Raw genomic sequence first — 19,524 nt, 5'->3', positions numbered from 1 at the left:
GGGGAATTTAAAACTATGATTAATATGCTAAGGGTTCTAATGGATAAAGTAGCCTGCAAGAACAGATGGGCAATGTAAACAGAGAGATGGAAATCCTAAGAAAGAACCAAAATGACATGCTACAGATAAAAAACACTGTAAAAGAAATGAAGAATGCCATTAATGAGCTTATAAAGAGATTAGACACAGCAGAGGAAGAAATCTCTAATCCTGAAGATATATCAGTAGAAACCTCCAGGCCAAGGCACAGTGGCTCACTCCTGTAATCCCAGCACTTTGGGAAGCCAAGGCAGGAGGATTGCTTGAGCCCAAGAGTCTGAAACCAGCCTGGGCAACATAGTGAGACCTCATCTCTACAAAAAAAATAAACAAAATTAGCCAGGCATGGTGACATGGGTCTGTAGTCCCAGCTACTTGGGAGGCTGAGGTGAGAGGGTTACTTGAGCACAGGAGGTAGAGGCTGGAGTAAGCTGAGATCATGCCACTGCACTCCAGCCTGGGCAATAAATACCCTGTCTCAAAAATAAAAATAAAAATAAATTAAAAAGTCTAGGGGGAAAAAAAGACCAGAAAGAGAAGAAAGAGAGAAAGGAAAAGAAGAAATATTTAAAACAATAATGATTGAGAATTTTTCCATATTAATGTGACATATCAAACCAAAGATTCAGTAAGCTCAGAGAACACCAAGCCAAATGAATGTCAAAGCAAACAAAAAACTACACCGAGGCATATCATTTTCAAATTACAGAAAAACAAAGATAAAGAAAATAATCCTATTTACTGCAGCACTATTCACAATAGCCAAGATTTGGAAGCAACCTAAGTGTCCATCAACAGATGAGTGGATAGAGAAAATTTATCCATTCAGATGGATACATAATGGAGTAGTATTCAGCCATGAAAAAGAATGAGATCCTATCATTTGCAACAACATGGATGGAATTGGAGGTCATTATGTTAAATGAAATAAGTCAGGCATAGAAAGACAAACTTTGCCTGTTCTTACTTATTTGTGGGAGCTAAAAATTAAAACAATTGAACTCATGGAGATACAGAGTAGAATGATGGTTACCAGAGGCTGGGAAGGGTAGTGGGGGGAAGTGGGGATAGTTAATGGGTACAAAATAGAAAGAATACATAAGACCTAGTATTTGCTAGCACAACAGGGTGACTATAGTAAAAAAAAATTAATTGTATATTTTAACATAACTAAAAGAGTATAATTGGATTATATGTAACACAAATAAAGGATAAATGCTTGAGGTGATGGATACTCTACTCTGATGTGATTATTATGCATTGCATGCCTGTATCAAAAAATCTCATGTACTCCAAGTATATATGCCTACTATGTACACACAGAAATTAAAAATTATTTTAAAAAGAAAACAATCCTAAAAGAAGCCAGAGGAAAACACATTACTAATAGAGAAGCAAAAATAAGAATTATACCCAAGTTCTCCTCAGAAACTATGCAAGCAGGAAGTGAGCGGAGGAAAATAAAGTGTTGAGATAATGGAACCACTAATCTAGAATTCTGTAACCTGTAAGATTATCCTTCAAAAATGAATGAGGAATAAAGACTTCCTCAAGCAAAAATTGAGGGAGTTTGCCACCAGTAGACCTGCCTTGCAAGGCATGTTAAAAGAAGTTGTCCAAAGAGAAGAAAAATGATATAGGTCAGAAACTTACATATACATAAAGGAAGGAAGAGCATCAGAGAATAAAAAAAAATGAAGGTCAAGTAAAATGTTTCTTTGTCTTAATTAAGCTAACAGAGAACAGTTTGTTCAAAATAACATTATCAGGGCCGGTGCAGTGGCTCACGCCTCTAATCTCAGCACTTTGGGAGGCCAAGGTGGGTGGATCACTTGAGGTCAGGAGTTCGAGACCAGCCTGGCCAACATGGTGAAACCCTGTCTCTACTAAAAATACAAAACATATAGGGTGTAGTGGTGCACATCTGTAGTCCCAGCTATATGGGAGGCTGAGGTGGGAGAATCGCTTGAACCCAGGGGCCGGGAGGCGGAAGTTGCAGTGAGCCAAAATCGCACCACTGCACTCCAGCCTGGGCAGCAGAGCAAGATTCCATCTCAAAATAAGTAAATAAATAATAACATTATCAACAAAGGGTTTGAATATAGATATAGATACTTATATGTGCTTATGCATAAGTGAAATGAATGACATTTATGAAATGAATGACATATATGCTTATGCACAAGTGAAATGAGTAAATGAATGATAGGTGGGAAGACTTAGTAATATTTTGTTATTATAAGGTACTTACACTACATGTGAAGTGGCTTAGTGTTATCTGAAAGTAGACTTGGAATAATTGTAAATCAATGTTGTAAACTCTAGGGCAATCACTAACAAAAATGTAAAAAGAAATATAATGAATACGCCAAGATAGGAGAAAAAACCCTAAAAAGGAGAAGGAAGCTGATAAGCTGGCTGAGGAGCATTAATCATGAGGGGTCCTTGTGGCAAACGAAGCACTTGTCCTCTATATTGTCCCTCTCCTTGCCCCTAATCTGAAAAACTTTGGTTTTCTGTGTAGACTACCTTAGAGCCTTAATTGAAGACATGTTCTGTTTGAAGAGTATTTAAGGTTTCCAGTAAAATGCACACCCCTCAAGAAAAATTTCCCGAGCACCTATGAAGGCCAAGCGTTTTTCTGGGTGTTAGGAAACTGTGGCTAACAAAACAGACCAAATCCTTGTCCTTTATGGAGCTTTATATTCAAGTGAGGGAGACTAACTAAATAAATAAATTTATATAAGGTAGCCATAAGTGATACTTAGAAAAGAAAAAGAGAGAGCAATAATGTAGGAGGCACACTATTGTTACTCAACTGGAAATTTCTACAGGGCAGATGGGACAGGTAAGCTTCCTTTTTTCCCGCTCCAGGTCCACTCACCTCCTTTACCACCCTGGCTCTCCTGCACCTGCAGAAAAAGCAACCTCTGTCCTCTGGCTCCTTGTAAGTATCTGCCAGTGGGTAGCCCTGACAGGAGATTGGAGGAGGAAGAATGAGGTCGGGCTCCCTCTCTGAGGTCATCTCAGGTTTGCTGTGCTCCTCCTCAAACGGAAGATGGCCAGTTTGAGTAACTATCCCCTCCCCCTTGACAGTTCAGGTCGTTGTACGTAATTTCTTTAAAACGAAAGCCTTTTTGAATTCTCTTATACAGAGTATGAAGGTATAGCCTCTTAAATATAGACAAAGAAAGTATAATCTCTTAAAATTTTGTTTTTCTCCATATCCAACATTTAGGTAAGTCTACTACCTCAGTCAAAAACGACTCATTCCTCAGACCTCATAGATTGTTACTGCCACTAGATGGCAGCATATCTAATTTATATTATAATAACTTTTTTTTTTTTTAAGTTGTAGAAACCACTTGTGGGCCTGAATTTATAAAAAATAAAGGTGACAGTAAATTCCACAGGAAAAGAAAGAGAAAACTCCCCAAACTGAAGAGTAGTATCAATAAATAACTATGAGTAGAAAATAATTTATACTTCAAAATGAATACAAAACATTATGCAACATTCTGATGCAACAGTATTTTGGAGATTATATACTATAAGAAAAGTTCTAATATACACAGTAGCCTTTTTAAATGCACCAAATACTTTATTTATGTCTTACCATTTCTTTCCTTTTTTACTTCTACTTTGGATGACTCTGTTTTAAAAGGGAATGCACATAGAAGTATGATCATTAATATACAGCGGTTTCCTAAGTTGTTCAAGAAGACTCATATGAATAAGAACAAAATGACTATGTAGATGTATCTGGCAAGATTACATCGAACAGTGTTGAGAACAACTTTTGGTCAAGTCATCCAGGCATGTCATATCCACCTGACAACACATTAAAAGTAGACCTGGAAACTCTGCCCCCCAAATGGCTGCTTAAAATTCACAGGTGGGACAATTTTGTGTTGGTTAAGCAATAATATTGGAAGTAGAATATTATGTTTTCCATACTTCAAAATCTACCCAGTTCTCAGCAAATGGAAACTCAAGCAGCCAGGGGGCGCATGAGAAACTTTTAATTTACCAAAGACTTTTTCCGCACTAAAAAAAGCTTAAAGTAATACATCTTTAAATAGTGTTACCTATTGCATTTAAATGTGATTGAATTGTGTCTTATTTTAACTAGGTTCATTATGTACTATGTACTGAATATTTTCAGTAACAAAAGAATCTGAATATCAAAACATTTTAATCATACTGACAGAGTACAAAATTTATGGATATTCAATATGGTTAAAGCGCAACATTTTGTTTTGGTGTCTGTAAAAATTTAACATAGCTTATTAAGATAGCTGACTTCATTAAATATAAAATCACCACTTCTTATTGCCAATATTGTTGCACTGGCCATTCCTGACAATTTACATGTATATGTACATATATATGTGTAACCTCAAACTCCTGGGCTCAAGCAATCTTCCTGCTTCAGCCTCTCAGAGTAGCTAAGACTACAGGTGTGTACCACCAAGCCTGGCTAAGTTTTTTTTTTTTTTAATTTTATGGGCGGGGGGGTCTCGTTATGGCTATTAATGCTAAACACTATTATTATAAAGAAATTTTTTGTTATTAAATGTAATTTAAATATATGTCATATAAAGAAACTATTCCCTGTTTAAGGACCCTGGAATAAAGAATGATTGTTCTACTGGGACCTGACAGTCATATCTATTGCTGTTCTCTGAATTTCTATAGTATATCAGTATATATTAATTTTGCCAGTGCTTATCAAATGATATCCTGCCTTCACCCATCCATGCATTAACTCAACAAATATTTTCTGAGCAACCATTAAGCCACGCTTTCATCTGGACATTAGGATACCACGGCAAATAAAGTAGGCTAAATCTTTGCCCTCTTATAGAGCTTATACTCAAATGAAGGAGACGCAATGAGCAAATATAAAACTATATAAGCTAGCTATAAGTGATACTTAGAAAACTAAAAGAAGCCGTTCTTAGATAAATGAAACAAAAACCTCAATTTTGCTCTAGTTAATACCAAATTTTAATCTGCTCTAAAATCAACATGCATTCCTAATGCTGAGTAAGGGTAAATAAAATCACAACATTTTAGGTTAAAAAACTTCATGGTACCTTGACTGAACGTAACAAAGCGCCTCTGGTTGACCTCGAAGTTAGCACTGCACAGTTGACATATAATAGAAACTCTGTTGTGCAGGGCAGCATGATGAAAAATAGTATAACCTGCTTCATCTGAAACATTGATTGTTGAGCTTGAGGTTGTATGGCTAAATGTATGGAAAACTGCAGACAACCCTCTTTCAACAGCAGACTTCATACCAAATGGAATACTCTAAAATTAAGAAGGCCAGAATCAGTTTATCAAAATGCATCTAAAGTTTGGTTTAAGGAAAAAAATACATGAAATATATTAACAGAATCACATGAATGCTGTTAAAATTAAGTAGAATTTTCACAAGATCCATGCATGGAAAGTTTCTTACTGGATAATAATTAAAGTTGTTAGAGCTATAAGCAAATATTAAGAATTTAAAAAATATTTTGGGAAATCTTTATTATTATTTTAATTTTTTTCTAAAATATTTTAAAAGCAAATGGAGATTATTGGGTTCCTTCTCTGATTTAAGAAAAACCTAATTTAGAAGTCTAGAAATTTGAAATATATAGCTATAGAAATACAATTTGTCATCAAAAGGTAAAAATGTCACCCTCTTTAGACATTCTGACTGATATTTAAAAATTCAACTAACAAATTTTTGAGGTTTTAATTTGTGGACGTGAAAACAAATAAATGGAAAGTAAATACCAGTCTAAGCTGTGAAGCTGGTGAGCTTCATTGCTCAGTTCCAGAAGCTGTACTTCAAGGCTTGTTGAAACAGATGTGGAGATTTGATGATGCTAGGTCTGCTCTTTAGGTTTTAGTTCCCAGGATTGAAGCCTGGCTCTGCCATTTACTATATGATTTGTGAAAGATCCCTCTCTACACCTCAAATTTCTCATTTGTATAACAGGAATGATAATAATAGAACTAGTCGTACCTTAAAAGAGTTCATTGATTTATAATATTGCCTAACATACAAAATAAGCAATCAATAAGTATGAGCCATTATTGAGATTAATCACAATCCAGTGCATTAACAGGTACTCTGCCAGAAATTTATAATCCAGAATTGTATAGCCTTTCAGCTACTAAAATGTGGCATTTTATTTCATATTGAAGACTTTAGCCTATTATTATCCCTAGGATAAACATCTGTTTGTGACACATACTTATCAATAATACATAACTTCATATACTAAATTATGTGGTAGTCACTGAAATACCTTGCATTTCATAGCTCTTTTGAAACCAAATTTTTTCTTAAATTGTTCATGTAATTGAGCATCTGTCAGTGGAAGTCTTTTCAGTCTCAGATTGTTCACTATTTCATTTATGGCTCCCCACCACTGTGTCTTATATAGTTGCTGATAGAAAGTTTCTAGTTCAAAATAGATCACATAGTAGCTATAAAAAATAAATAAAAAAAGATGTTTCTCTAACTTTGAAGTGATTTGCTACTTCTCTTTCTATGCTGGCAAAACTTTTATTTTTCTGTAACAATTAAATACAAAATGGTAGTTTAAATTGTAGTCAACTGTAAGTATATTAATAACATAGTTATCAACTGTTATTAATCAAGTCTTTATATAAAAATACCTTCTTCATATTGTATTGACTCTGTCCTTTCCATGTCAGTGATCTGGGGCAATGTCTAAAAGCTCCTGGAAGGCCTAACTCTGGCTGAAGTTCTAGGTCATCTAACTGTCTGCTTACCTACCTCTTATTCTTTTAAGCTAATTATGTCTATATTTGGCTCCTCAAGAGTTTACCTTGAATGTAATATGGAATGATGCTTTGGGTAATGGCTCCTTGGCTTTTACTCACTGCAGCAGTGGACTAGAGAAACCCCCCTCCTACCATGTCCCTGGAACATAGGTGGGGCTTGAAACAGCCCTGATCCCTATCACTCTGGAGTGGAAAATTGATAAAATCTTGAGTTACTCTGTTCCCTGGGTTTGCTTATCATCACAGGTGAGGGAAAACAGCGACCTTCCTCCCCTTCCCCCCATGAGGTACCCTTCCCATGCCTGGATTTCAGCAGTGAATACTTCAGCTGCTAACCTACCTCTGTCAGTGGGAAGCCTCTTAATATTACCTGGGTTTCTCCTCCAAATGCAACTATTTATTGCTGTAAATACAGTATTCTTTTTTTCTTGAGACAAGGTCTTACTCTGTTGCCAAGGCTGGAGTGCAGTGGCGCAATCACGGTTCACTTCAGCCTCGACCTCTCAGTCTCAAGTGATCCTCCCACCTCACCCTCCTGGGTAGGTGTGACTACAGGCATGTGCCACCTAGCCTGGCTAGCTTTTAAATTTTTTGTAAAGATAGGGTCTTATGGACAGGCATGGTGGCTCATGCCTGTAATCCCAGCACTTTGGGAGGCTCACGTGGGCAGATCACTTGAGGTCAGGAGTTTGAGACCAGCCTGACCAACATGGCAAAACCTCTTCTCTACTAAAAATACAAAATTAGCCAGGCATGGTGGCACATGCCTGTAATCCTAGCTACTCAGGAGGCTGAGGCAGGGGAATCACTTGAACCTAGGAGGTGTAGGTTGCAGTGAGCCAAGATTACACCACTGCACTCCAGCCTGGGTGACAGAGCAAGACTCTGTCTCAAAAACAAACAAACAAACAAAAACAAAGATAGGGTCTTACTATGGTGCCCAGTCTGGTCTTGAACTCCTAGGCTCAAGCGATCTTCCCACCTCAGTTACTATTCTCCAAAGTTCCAGACTTGGTCCTATCCTCCCAACTGCTTGCATGCCTTAAAAGCAAACAAACGAACCAACAAGCAAAACTTCCTTATTTGTTTTTAAATCTTTGACTCTAATTAAAATGTTTCCTCTGAGCTCTACTTCCCATATTTCCAAATTTCAGTGTCCAATATTTAAAAATCCAAGAACCACAACACATAAAAGACAAATAGGCTAGGATTTGATCCCCATCTCTACCCCTATTTAACCACTCTGTTAATTATAAGAACTAATTACAAGCTCTAAGGATTGTTACACAGACTATATCAAATACATGAATAACTATAACATTTAATATTTTGTTGAGTCCATAAGTCATTCATGGTGGTTATTATTCTGGAATCGCCATTATAAAGGTTTAAATTAACCTTTGCATTTTGTCATTTTCTTTGTTCTCTACTAACTTGCAACAAATTGTAGCTAATGTCAGTAATTAGTGAAAGCTCCTTACCTTTTTCCATGAAATTCCATGACTGGTATTGAGTAATATTCTTTATATCCTGAATCTTCTATAAATGTATTAGCAGCACAATCTCGTATTTTTTCTAAATTTTTCTAAAATATGAGTTATGTTACTAAAGACATATCCTTAGACACATCTAAACAGTTATAAGAATTCTTTGTATGAAAGAGTATACATGTAAATGACAAATTTTAAATTTACTATTCCAGAAGACCCGGATAGCAGCTGCATATATCTAATCCTTACTTTGAGAATGAGGAAAAAATACAAAAGGAAAGACATATAGTATACAGAAGGTAGAAAAGCAGTAACAATTGAAATGTAGAATTTTTCTACTAAATTCCAGGTGAAGAATTACTGTTCCAAAATTTTAAAGGATCTCTGTTCTATTCCTGATTCTTTGAGGAAAATGTTAGAATGTGTACTGAGTGTCCAGAGATTTCTACTGCACTCTTTAGTTACCTATTCTAGGACAGATATGGTCCATTAGAAGTCTTTAAATTCTGTGAGGATGACCGCTGTACCTAGCTTATTTATAATTTTATCTCAGATATCCAACACAGTACCTTACATATATCTGCACTTAATTCATTTATGTTAAAATAATGTATGAAAAAATTATTGAGTTGTGAGAATAATCATTTGGAGAGCTGTCTAGTGCCTGTACCAACAGAGGCTCTTTTTGGTTGGAGAATAGGATAAAAGAGTTGTGAAATGATAAATTGTCTAAGAAATGATCATTTAAACCTGAAAATCTTCCAAGGCATTCTCAATTGAAGGGGTGCTGATATCAAATTCAATTCCTCCATGAACATGAAAATACTGATTCTCTTTGTAGTGAAAATTCTGGCATTTAAAATCTCTTCCGTAAATAAATGGAGGCAATTCTCGCTCTGTCTTGACCTTGTCATCTCCAAAAATGAAAACAAATTTTTATTTAAAAAGTGAACAGCACATAAACAGTCATATTTTAAGAGATCTAACTTCTCATTCATGTAAACAAACAAAATTCCAGATGAAATTAAAATCTTGACAATTATAGTGCATAAAATTATTTATGCTGTTAATGTATATAAATAGTTTAACATTAAAATATATTTTTGAGCATGCACAGTGCCTCACGCCTATAATCCCAGCATTTTGAGAGGCTGAGAGGGGCGGATCACTCGAGCCTAGAAGTTCAAGACCAGTCTGGGCAACATGGTGAAACCCCGTCTCTACTAAAAACACAAAAACTAGCTGGATATGGTGGCACACGCATGTAATCCCAGTTACTTGGGAGGCTGAGGCGAGAGGATCGCTTGAGCCCGGGAGGTAAAACCTGCAGTGAGCTGAGATCGTGCCACTCCACTCCAGCTAGGTGACAGAGTGACACCCTGTCTCAAATACATATATTACAGTGCCAATACTGCCCTCAGTTAATTACTGTATATATATATTATATGTCTCTCTCAAATATATACATACATATCTCAAATATATACATATATATCTCAAATATATACATATATATGTATGTATATATAAAATATATTTATATTTTGAGCACTTTCTGTAGTTTTATTGTATAGACATTTCAAAAGTATGCTCAAAACATTGTTCTAGTTCTTGATTTCTCGTAAGTGTGCTCAAGATTAATGTCTTACTCCCAATTATAAGAAAGGACCAGAAACTCTGTGCCTAAGAGAATCTTTGGTTAAATATACAAAAACTTATCTCAGCTAGTTTAGGTAAAAGGAGACATTATAAAGAAATAGATGAGTATATCTCACATACAAAAATAACCATCCCATATTTCTGGAAAGCAATGAAACTACACAGATAACTTATTTTTAAAAATAATTTTCTCTCCTGGGCGCGGTGGCTCATGCCTGTGATCCCAGCACTTTGGGAGGCTGAGGCGGGTGGATCACCTGAGGTCAGGAGTCCGAGACCAGCTTGGCCAACATAGTGAAACCTTGTCTCTACTAAAAACAGAAAAATTAGCTGGGCATGGTGGTGGGTGGCTGTAATCCCAGCTACTTGGGAGGCTGAGACAGGAGAATCGCTTGAACCCAGGAGGTAGAGGTTGCAGTGAGCCGAGATCGTGCCACTGCACTCCAGCCTGTGTGACAGAGCAAGACTCTGCCTCAAAAAAAATTTCTTTTCTCAAATTCCAGCAAAGACTAGGTTTTTTCAATATTTTGACTGGTTAGTAGAATATGGTTTAATCAACATAAGGGACATAATGTATTTTGGGAAATATAAAAGGTAAAGAAAAATACAAATAATAATACACACTATACTCCCTGATCTCAACACCTAGAATTAACTATTAACATTAGTCATATTTGCTTCCCATTGTTTAAGTAATAAGATATTGCAGATATAGCTAATGTTCTCTTTAAGCAAGTCCCTCCCACTTCTATACATTCTCCCCACCACCCAAGAGCCATGCCCTGTCATGATTCCATTTCTAATAGTTCACAGATATTGAATTCTCATGACACAAACTTTCACTAAAACACAGCACCTGAATTCTCATGATACAAACTTTCACTAAAGGATTTGCAAAATTTCTGCTGAAAATTTTCCATCTGAATAGAAAGCCCATTATAATAAGCCTACATGCTTGGAAAGCAATGAAAATGTATAAATTGTGTGCTAATCAGTGTAGAATAAAGAGTTTATACTGAAGTCCCATCAAATTCCATTAATCATGGCCTGTTTCAGCTCTCTATTCTCTTACATTGCTCTATTTGTTTATTAAAGTGCCAATACTGCCCTCATTTAATTACCGTAGTTTTAATATGTTTCAATCTATTTTTCAGAAATGAAAGACCATTAATAACCCCTTGCTGCTGTATATTAATTTTAGAGTGTGTATATTTCAATGAAAAATATGATCAAGATTTTGAATAAAAGTACACTGAATTTATAGAGTAATTTGAATGAGATATGATACACTCACAGTGTTTTCCCATCATGGATATGGCATATTTCCCTATTCATACAGAACTTATTTTATTTTAACTTATTTTAAATCTTTCAGTAGCCGTCATAATTGGTATAAATATATACAAAGTACTATGTACATACACTGAGTGTTTTTAATTACATTGGAGACATTAAATTTTGTTTGTTTTCTCTTTCTAACAGGTTATAGCTAGGTTACTGCCTGCACCCATATACTAGAAACAAAATTGCATTTAAACATATATTTAATATATACTTATATTTTATATTTGATTTTTGGTGATACTCTTACCTGAAAAAGGCTGAAGCAGACTACTTAAATATGGAACTTTCATTTTCTTCTTTAAACTCAGTAGAAATGGAATCAGAAAACATATTAACTTTAGGTATCCTATCCCTCTTCTGATATCTTTTTTCTTCTCAAAGTGTTTTTGAATAATCTTTTTTTGAAGATATAATCTTTGCTGTAGTCTCTGATAGGTACAGATATCAAGATAATCCTGATTATATTTTATAGCATTAGTAAGCCAATAGCCTGTTTCAAATATAAAGACATTTTCATACTGTTGAACTTGTGTGGTACTGAATGTTAACTTTAGCATAATATTTTCAGCATATTTCATAAATACAGCTGTTTCTTCAGGGCTATTAGGATCATATGTTGGATCTTCATTCACGTCTTCATCATAGATTTCATTAAAGTCTGGATCCTTTGTAATATCAGTCAAACCTTCATGACAAAAAAGGAAAATTTTAGATAGTGAAAATTTCATATTTGGCTTCTGGATAAATACGGAAGATTGAACACAGGATTTTATCGTTAAATCCTACTAACGTGATAGTAAAGGAAAAATTAGATGCTGTAAACCAAATATATAATTCTAAGCACCCCCTACAACTGACTGAACAGACCCGTTTTGGCCAAGGGGACCCCAGAGAAACCTTAAAAACTAACTTCTTGGCCATGATGGGATGGGAGGTCAGACATGCCTCATTATACCCCTTTCCTTTTGTGGTTTAGACACAATAACTGACCAGCATTAATGTTAAAACACAGATCATAAGACTGACAGAACAGACTCTTTGTGGCAATAAGATACCAAACTATAAACAAAACCTAGGGCCATGCCAGGCAATGGTGAAGTCACAAACCCCTCTACTTAAAGAACAAACTATGTTCTAACTGCCACAAGGTTTTTCTTTTTTCTCTAGCAGTTAAACAAACACTGTCCTCAAGATAGGCAATTTTAAAAGAATTTTGGCCCATTCACCAACAGATGCTGAATAACTGACCTTCCTGTCCCCCACATCATAATTAGAGCTTTGACTGGACAAGAGACTGATTTCAGTAACTTTCTCCTCATAAGACTACTGACCATGATGTGGTTCTGGCCTGTTTACAGAGGCTGTACATGTGAATGCCTTCAAGTCCCTGCTTCACCTTCTGACGTGTAATAAGGGCCTAATTGTAATGCATTTATATGTTAAGTCTCCACCCCAAAGTGAACATGGATCATATGTAAATGCATGTTTGTTCAATACGCATGTTAGAACCCACTTCATGAATGTTCATAGCTCCTTCTATAACTTGTTACATATCTATACCTGAATATGTATACTTGGCCAAACAGTTCAGCTTAGATTCCTGTCTTGCTCCTCTCTTCCTTGAAATGCCTGTCAGAATGGCCAGCTTGAAGACTGTAACCCTTTATAAGAAATATACAGATGCATTGCAATCCATATCAAAATAGCAGTCACTATTCTTCATAGAAATAGAAAAAATAATCCTAAATATATATATGAAACCAGGAAAGATCCAGAATAGCCAGTCATCCTGAGCAAAAAGAACAAAACTGGAGGAATTACATTACCTGACTTCAAAGTATATTGCAGAGTGATAGTCGCCCAAACTGCATCGTACTGGCATAAAAACAGACGCATAGACCAAAGGAGGTCAGAGAACTCAGAAACAAATCCATACTTGTACAATGAACTCATTTTCAACAAAGGTGCCAAGAACATATGCTGGGGAAAGAACAGTCTCTTCAATAAATGGCGCTGGGAAAACTGGATATCCATATATGGAAGAATAAAACTAGACCCCTATCTCTCACCATATACAAACATCAAATCAAAATGGATTAAATACTTAAATCTAAGACCTCAAACTATGAAACTACTAAAAAAAATTGGGTAAACTTTCCAGGATATCAGTCTGGACAAAGATTTCTTGAGTAATAACCTCACAAGCACATTTTGCAACCCAAGCAAAAATGGACAAATGGGATCACATCAACTTAAAAAGCTCCTACATAGCAAAGGAAACAATCAACAAAGTGAAGAGACAACCCACAGAATGGGAGAAAATATTTGCAAACTATCTATCCAACAAGGGCTTAATAACCAGACTATATAAGGAGGTCAAACAATTCTACAGGAAAAAATTCTAATCTGATTAAAAAATAGGCAAAAGATCTGAATAGACTTTTCTCAAAAGGAGACATACACATGTCAAACAGGCATATGAAAAGGTGTTCAACATCTCTGATCATCAGAGAAAGGCAAATCAAAACTATAATAAGATATCATCTTACCCCAGTTTAAATGGCCTTTAACCAAAAGACAGGCAAAAATGAATGCTGGCAGGATGTAGAGAAAAGGGAACCCTAGTACACTGTTGGTGGGAATGTAAACTAGTACAGCCACTATGGAGAACAGTTTGGAGGTTTCTCAAAAAACTAAAAATATAGCTACAGTATGATACAGCAATCCCACTGCTGGGTATAAACCCAAAAGAAAGGAAATCGGAATATCAAAGGGTATCTGCGCTCCCACGTTTGTTGCAGCACTCTTCATAATAACCAAGATTCGGAAGCAACCTAAGTGTCCATCAACAGATGAATGGATAAAGAAAAAGTGGTACATATACACAATGGAGTACTATTCAGCCATGAGATTCTGTCATTTGCAACAACTTTGATGAAACTGGAGGACATTATGTTAAGTGAAATAAGCCATGCACAGAAAGACAAACTTTGCATGTTCTCACTTATTTGTGGGAACTAAAAATTAAAACAATTGACCTCATGGAAATAGAGATGGTTACCAGAAGCTGGGAAAGGTGGCAGGGAATGGTGGGGCAGGAGGGAAGTGGGGATAATTAATGGATACAAAAATATAGTTAGATAGAATGAATAAAATCTAGTATTTGACAACACAACAAGGTGACTACAGTCAATAATTTATTGTACATTTAAAAACACTAAAAGAGTATAATTGGATCGTCTATAACACAAAGAAAGGATAAATGTTTGAGGTGAAGGATACTCCATTTACCCTGATGTGATTATTAGGCATTGTATGCCTATGTGAAAATATCTCATAAATATATATACCTACTATGTACCCACAAAAATTTAAAATAATTCAAAAAAAGAAATAGTCTCCTTTCCAAATTTATAAATCTCATGATTCTTAAGTTAACAATGCCAATAAAATTGTGTAAGATAAAAGCAGATAGATGAGTAGGTTACTAATGAAAGTGAATACAGATACAACGTAAGTCCCAGCTTTGATCAAGGAAAATATGAAACAACAAGAAAACATGATTTTTCTTTAACCAGGGTATCAGCTTCTCACTTGGGCCAAAAGCATAGTTTGTTTTTTCAGGCTAGTACTATAAATTTCTTCTTTTTTTTTTGCCAATAAGAAGCTAGACATACATAATAAACAAAGAACCTGCCAGCTAAGTAATCATCATTTAATAAATAAGAATTAAAACTTGATTTTACTCTATCAAAAAATGACAAATTTCCTGTGCTACATTTTCTTGCCATTTACAAAGAAATTGAGGACTTTCTTCTTGTCAAATAGTCTTTTTAAGATAGTTATATCTGCAATGTTACCCTTAATTTAGGCTTGAGAAAACTGCTTGGAGTCATAAGACATGACTGTAGAAAATGTGGCGTTTGTTTGTAATATATATGCTTTAAAGTATAAATGATACCTCAATGTGTCCCCTCCTTTCTTTTTCTTTTTTCTTTCTCAAATCTTTTTTTTAAAAAGGCCAGAATACTCTTGGGTTTTTAAAATGGCCACTATAATTCATCTCTTTTCTGCAAAATAGTTAGATAAATTACAAAGAAATGAAAGGGATTCTGGCAGTTTAAAGAAGTCTAAAAAGCCGGAGGGATTGTTGATAGCACTAAAACCTCATGGCTTGGGGTGACTAGGAGCCAACAAAAACCACAAGAAGCCTTAGAGATTGAAAGCATTATGTGGAGGCTGTGAAGGACAGGCCGTAGTGCAAGAATTTTTTTAAAAGAAAAGGTGTAGTGAGATCCCTAGACCATCTTCCCCAGATAGCACAGCCCTTCTCCTCTTCCTCACTAAAAGGGCACAAAGCACAGCTGAGGGTTGGGAGGAGCAGTTGTGCTGAAAACTAGTTAAATGAGAGTCTGAGTGCTGAACCCAGATATCCACAGTTCAGCACTTCCCCTCCTTTGGCCCCAGACTCACAGCCCTCCCTCCAAGCAGGATACTGGAGGAAACAGACCTGCAGATACAACATCTGGGGGACAGGCTTCCCAGTGGAACATCAGGGGTTCCTCCTCATCACTCTACAGTGAGGTCTGCCAGCGTTCCTGCCTCACTCCTAAATGAAAACAAGCAGCAAGGGTTGACAGGTAGGTGAGGAGAGCCTCTCAGATGAAAGAGGCACTGGAATTACTGGGCCAGGGGCAGGGAGGGGTGCTAAAGGAAAGCGAAGTAGGCTTAAAGCAATGAGTTCTGACAAAAGGAGGAGGATGAAGTTATCAAGAGAGACATCTCTAAGGAAAAAATGGAACTTCATATCCCATTTTTTATCAAGAAGAGTTCAATATTTCCCTTCGAAAGACTGGAACTGAATTAGTAGTAAGTACATGGAAAAGTTAGCTACTTGAAAAAAAAAACACGATTGTTCATATCATGAAAAATAGTGTTCCCTGAATCAAGGACCAGCAGCAAAAAAAAAAAGAAAAATAAAGTTATTAAAGAAAGGAAATGTCCCAGCTGGGACAACATAGTGACATAGTAAGACCTATCTCTACAAAAAATGAAAAACAAAAAAATTAGCTAGGTACGGTGGCACGTTCCTGTAGTCCCAGTTACTCAGGAGGCTGAGGCAGGAAGATCACTTGACCCCAGGAGTCTGAGGCTGCAATGAGCTGAGATCATGCCACTGCACTCAAGCCTGGGTGACAGAGTAAGAGCTTGTCCCTTTGAAAAAAAAAATTCAAAAAACAAAGTGCACGTTTATGTAAATTAGCTGGAAGGAATATGTACAAAGTCATAGGAAAGTAAATAATAAAAAAGAATTTTATAAAAAATTGGATCAAATGAAATTTGGAGGATGAAGGGAATGAGGGGAAACAAAAGTTTCCGCAGCTTTAACCTATTTTTTTTTGAGACAGGGTCTCTGTCACCCAGGCTGGAGTATAGTGGTATGATCTTGGCTCACTGCAGCAGCCTCAACCTCCTGGGCTCAAGTGATCTTCCCACCTCAGCCTCCCGAGCATCTGGGACTACAGACATCCACCACCATGCCTGGCTAAGTTTTGTGTATTTTGTAGAGACGGGGTTTCACCACGTTGGCCAGCCTGGTCTCGAACTCCTGAACTCAAGCGAACCACCTACCTCGGCCTCCTCAAGTGTTGGAATTACAGGTGTGTGCCACTGTGCCCAACCAATTCCCTTATATTCTATTATTACCCATTTAATTTCTACATGTATTGAAAGTTTACTATATGTCATGCACTGTATAAGGTGCTGAGAATTTAAAATCAAACCAAAAAAGACACAATTTTCTGTGCTCTCAAGAAGGAGCTTAATATCTAATAAGGAAGAAAGAAATGAAGCCAATAATTTCAATTCAAAATACAAAGTATTTTTCTGCGCACAGATAAGAGTCTGAATAGAGGAGGCAGTGTCTGAATCAAGTCTCAAAAAATGAGTAGTAATAACCCTAGGAAGAATGTGGACAAGTGGTGTGGGGTAAGCAGGAAGAAGGCATTCCAGATAGAGGACAGGGAATGAACAGAGAAAAAAACAACCCAACTCACATTACTCACTTGTGATATTAAATAAGTTCCCATTTTTTCTCAATATTTCTATTAAAAGTTTCCTTCTCCTATTTTGCTATCATGAAATGTTTTCTTCTTTCCTTCTATCCTCCTAGCCTTCTGGAAAGAGTCTAAGAATTTATGAATTAGATGAAGGGATCCACCCTAACTAAAATACCTGCTGAGAAAACTGGGTAACATGGCAAGACTTTTGGTGTGCTCTATTCTCTACTATTGCTACTGTTTTTAAAGAATGATGTTGCTGGTGGTTTGTAGAGTGCAAAGCTATGTGAGAGATAAAGGTTAACTTGGCCAAGACGGATTCCCAGCAGTCTGCCCTCTGAAAAAAAAGTTGGCTTTCTGCACAATTCCTTGAAAATCCACTGTAGCACAGTGTTTAAGGTAGTCACATGGTCAGTTGCAAGGTGTGAACACAGTTTCCCAGTCATGCCAACAGAGGAGCTGCTGTTTTCCCAAATGTGAATGGTGATGTAACAACTTACACTGCTGCTAGCTTGACACCATGTACCTGCAATTACAAAGCTTGGACACCAGCTCTCTGATCATGCCAGTGGAGAGGTGGTATACCCCCTCAATCTCTAACACTAAGCTTGGAAGAAAGGGCTGCAGCCAAGTTTCCAGGAGTCACACTGTGTGTATCAGACACCTTTTGTTCCCTACCTCACATCCTTTCAGACCACATTTTTAAACTGTAGTTTTTGCTCCACACAGACTTGACCTGACTGTACCTTGCCTCAAGTGCACCACAGGATTATTTTTGCCCTGAGGCTTCTCTGCCACTGCTGTTAGACTCCTGATGGAACCCATCCAGCCATTCTGGTGTAGGAACAAATCTGAAAGCATGAGCGAGTTAACCCTCCATTCAAACTTTGGCTAATGAGAGACAGCAGCCAGTGGATACTCTTCCCTCATCTATCCTGTCTTAATCATTTAGAGCTACTATAAGAAAAAAGCACAGACTAGGTAGCTTATAAAGAAAAGAAAATTATTTCTCACAGCTGTAAACGCTGGGATATCCAAGATCAAGTTAGATGTGGTGTCTGATGAGGACCCATTCCCTGGTTCATAGATGGTACCTTCTTGCTGTATCTTTACAGGGTGGAAGGGACAAGGCAGCTCTCTGGGGCCTCTTTTATAAGGGCATTAATCCCATTCATGAGGGGTATGCCTTTATGAACTAATCACCCCCCAATGGTCCCATGTCCTAATGCCATTGGTGATTAGGTTTCAACATTTGAATTTTGGGGAGACATAAACATTCAGACCATAGCACATCTCTTAGGCTGGCAATTCTGCAGTGTATTCTATATGACTCCTCAGAGTGTCCCAGCAAAATAAATCCCAATTGCCCAAGTGGTGAAAAAGCTCAACAGCACATTCTTGGGTTGATGCTCCCTCCTTTTCTATTCACTTTTCCTGTCCCTCACTCCTGTTCCATGGAATCATTTCTCAAAAACTAACTTGACTCATGTCCTTGTTTCTGATGCAATTTGGAGTGTAACCTGGGCTAAAACATCTTGCTCTTGTATCCTGTCCTCTGACCTGATGCTTCTTTAATCATGTAGCATAAAAGCCCTGTAGCCCAATGGTTCAGGTCCCTTTCTTAGAGTCTGACTATTGGCCCTGTAGGATTTCACAGTGGTGCTCCAGGTGTGGTGCATGATGGGGAAACCTGTGCCTATTCCTGCTACTGCCATCGTGAGATTCCCCCCATAAACTACTTCAGTAGATCTAGTATGTATGCTGGTGGTCATTTACCATTGCTTGCACCACACATTGTTGAAGTTTCTGAAGCAGACACCCAATGTGCAGTGGAGGGAGAAAAAAATATTTCTACTAGGTATAATGCTCATCTTTTTTTCTTTTTTTTTTTCCTAAAAGATGGGGGTCTCACTATGTTTCCCAGGCTGCAGAGTGGTGGTTATTCACAGGTGCAAACATAGCACACTACAGCCTTGAACTCCTGGCCTCAAGTAATTCTCCTGCTTCAGCCTCCTGAGTAGCTGGGAATAAAGACACATTCCACCATGCATAGCTTTGATGCTCATCTTTGATTGCTCAGGAGCCAACAGTATTAAGCACTTTATCGTAAACACACCCAG

General features: G+C 36.9%; 1 protein-coding gene across 1 annotated transcript in view; it reads right to left on the bottom strand.

Annotated features, from left to right (window-relative positions):
* Positions 1 to 19,524, bottom strand: part of ANKAR (ankyrin and armadillo repeat containing) — a 69,425-nt gene that overhangs the window by 43,819 nt on the left and 6,082 nt on the right. Inside the window, exons 3-7 of the mRNA XM_003253843.3 lie at positions 11,593 to 12,030; positions 9,093 to 9,256; positions 8,334 to 8,437; positions 6,351 to 6,531; positions 5,139 to 5,358 (exon numbers count right to left, since the gene is read on the bottom strand). Coding sequence (XP_003253891.1) covers positions 5,139 to 5,358; positions 6,351 to 6,531; positions 8,334 to 8,437; positions 9,093 to 9,256; positions 11,593 to 12,030 — 1,107 coding nt within the window. The remainder of the gene's footprint in view (positions 1 to 5,138; positions 5,359 to 6,350; positions 6,532 to 8,333; positions 8,438 to 9,092; positions 9,257 to 11,592; positions 12,031 to 19,524) is intronic.

Source organism: Nomascus leucogenys, chromosome 22a, assembly GCF_006542625.1.
Source record: "Nomascus leucogenys isolate Asia chromosome 22a, Asia_NLE_v1, whole genome shotgun sequence".
NCBI classification, from domain to species: Eukaryota; Metazoa; Chordata; class Mammalia; order Primates; family Hylobatidae; genus Nomascus; species Nomascus leucogenys.
This window is presented reverse-complemented; position numbering and strand designations above follow the sequence as displayed.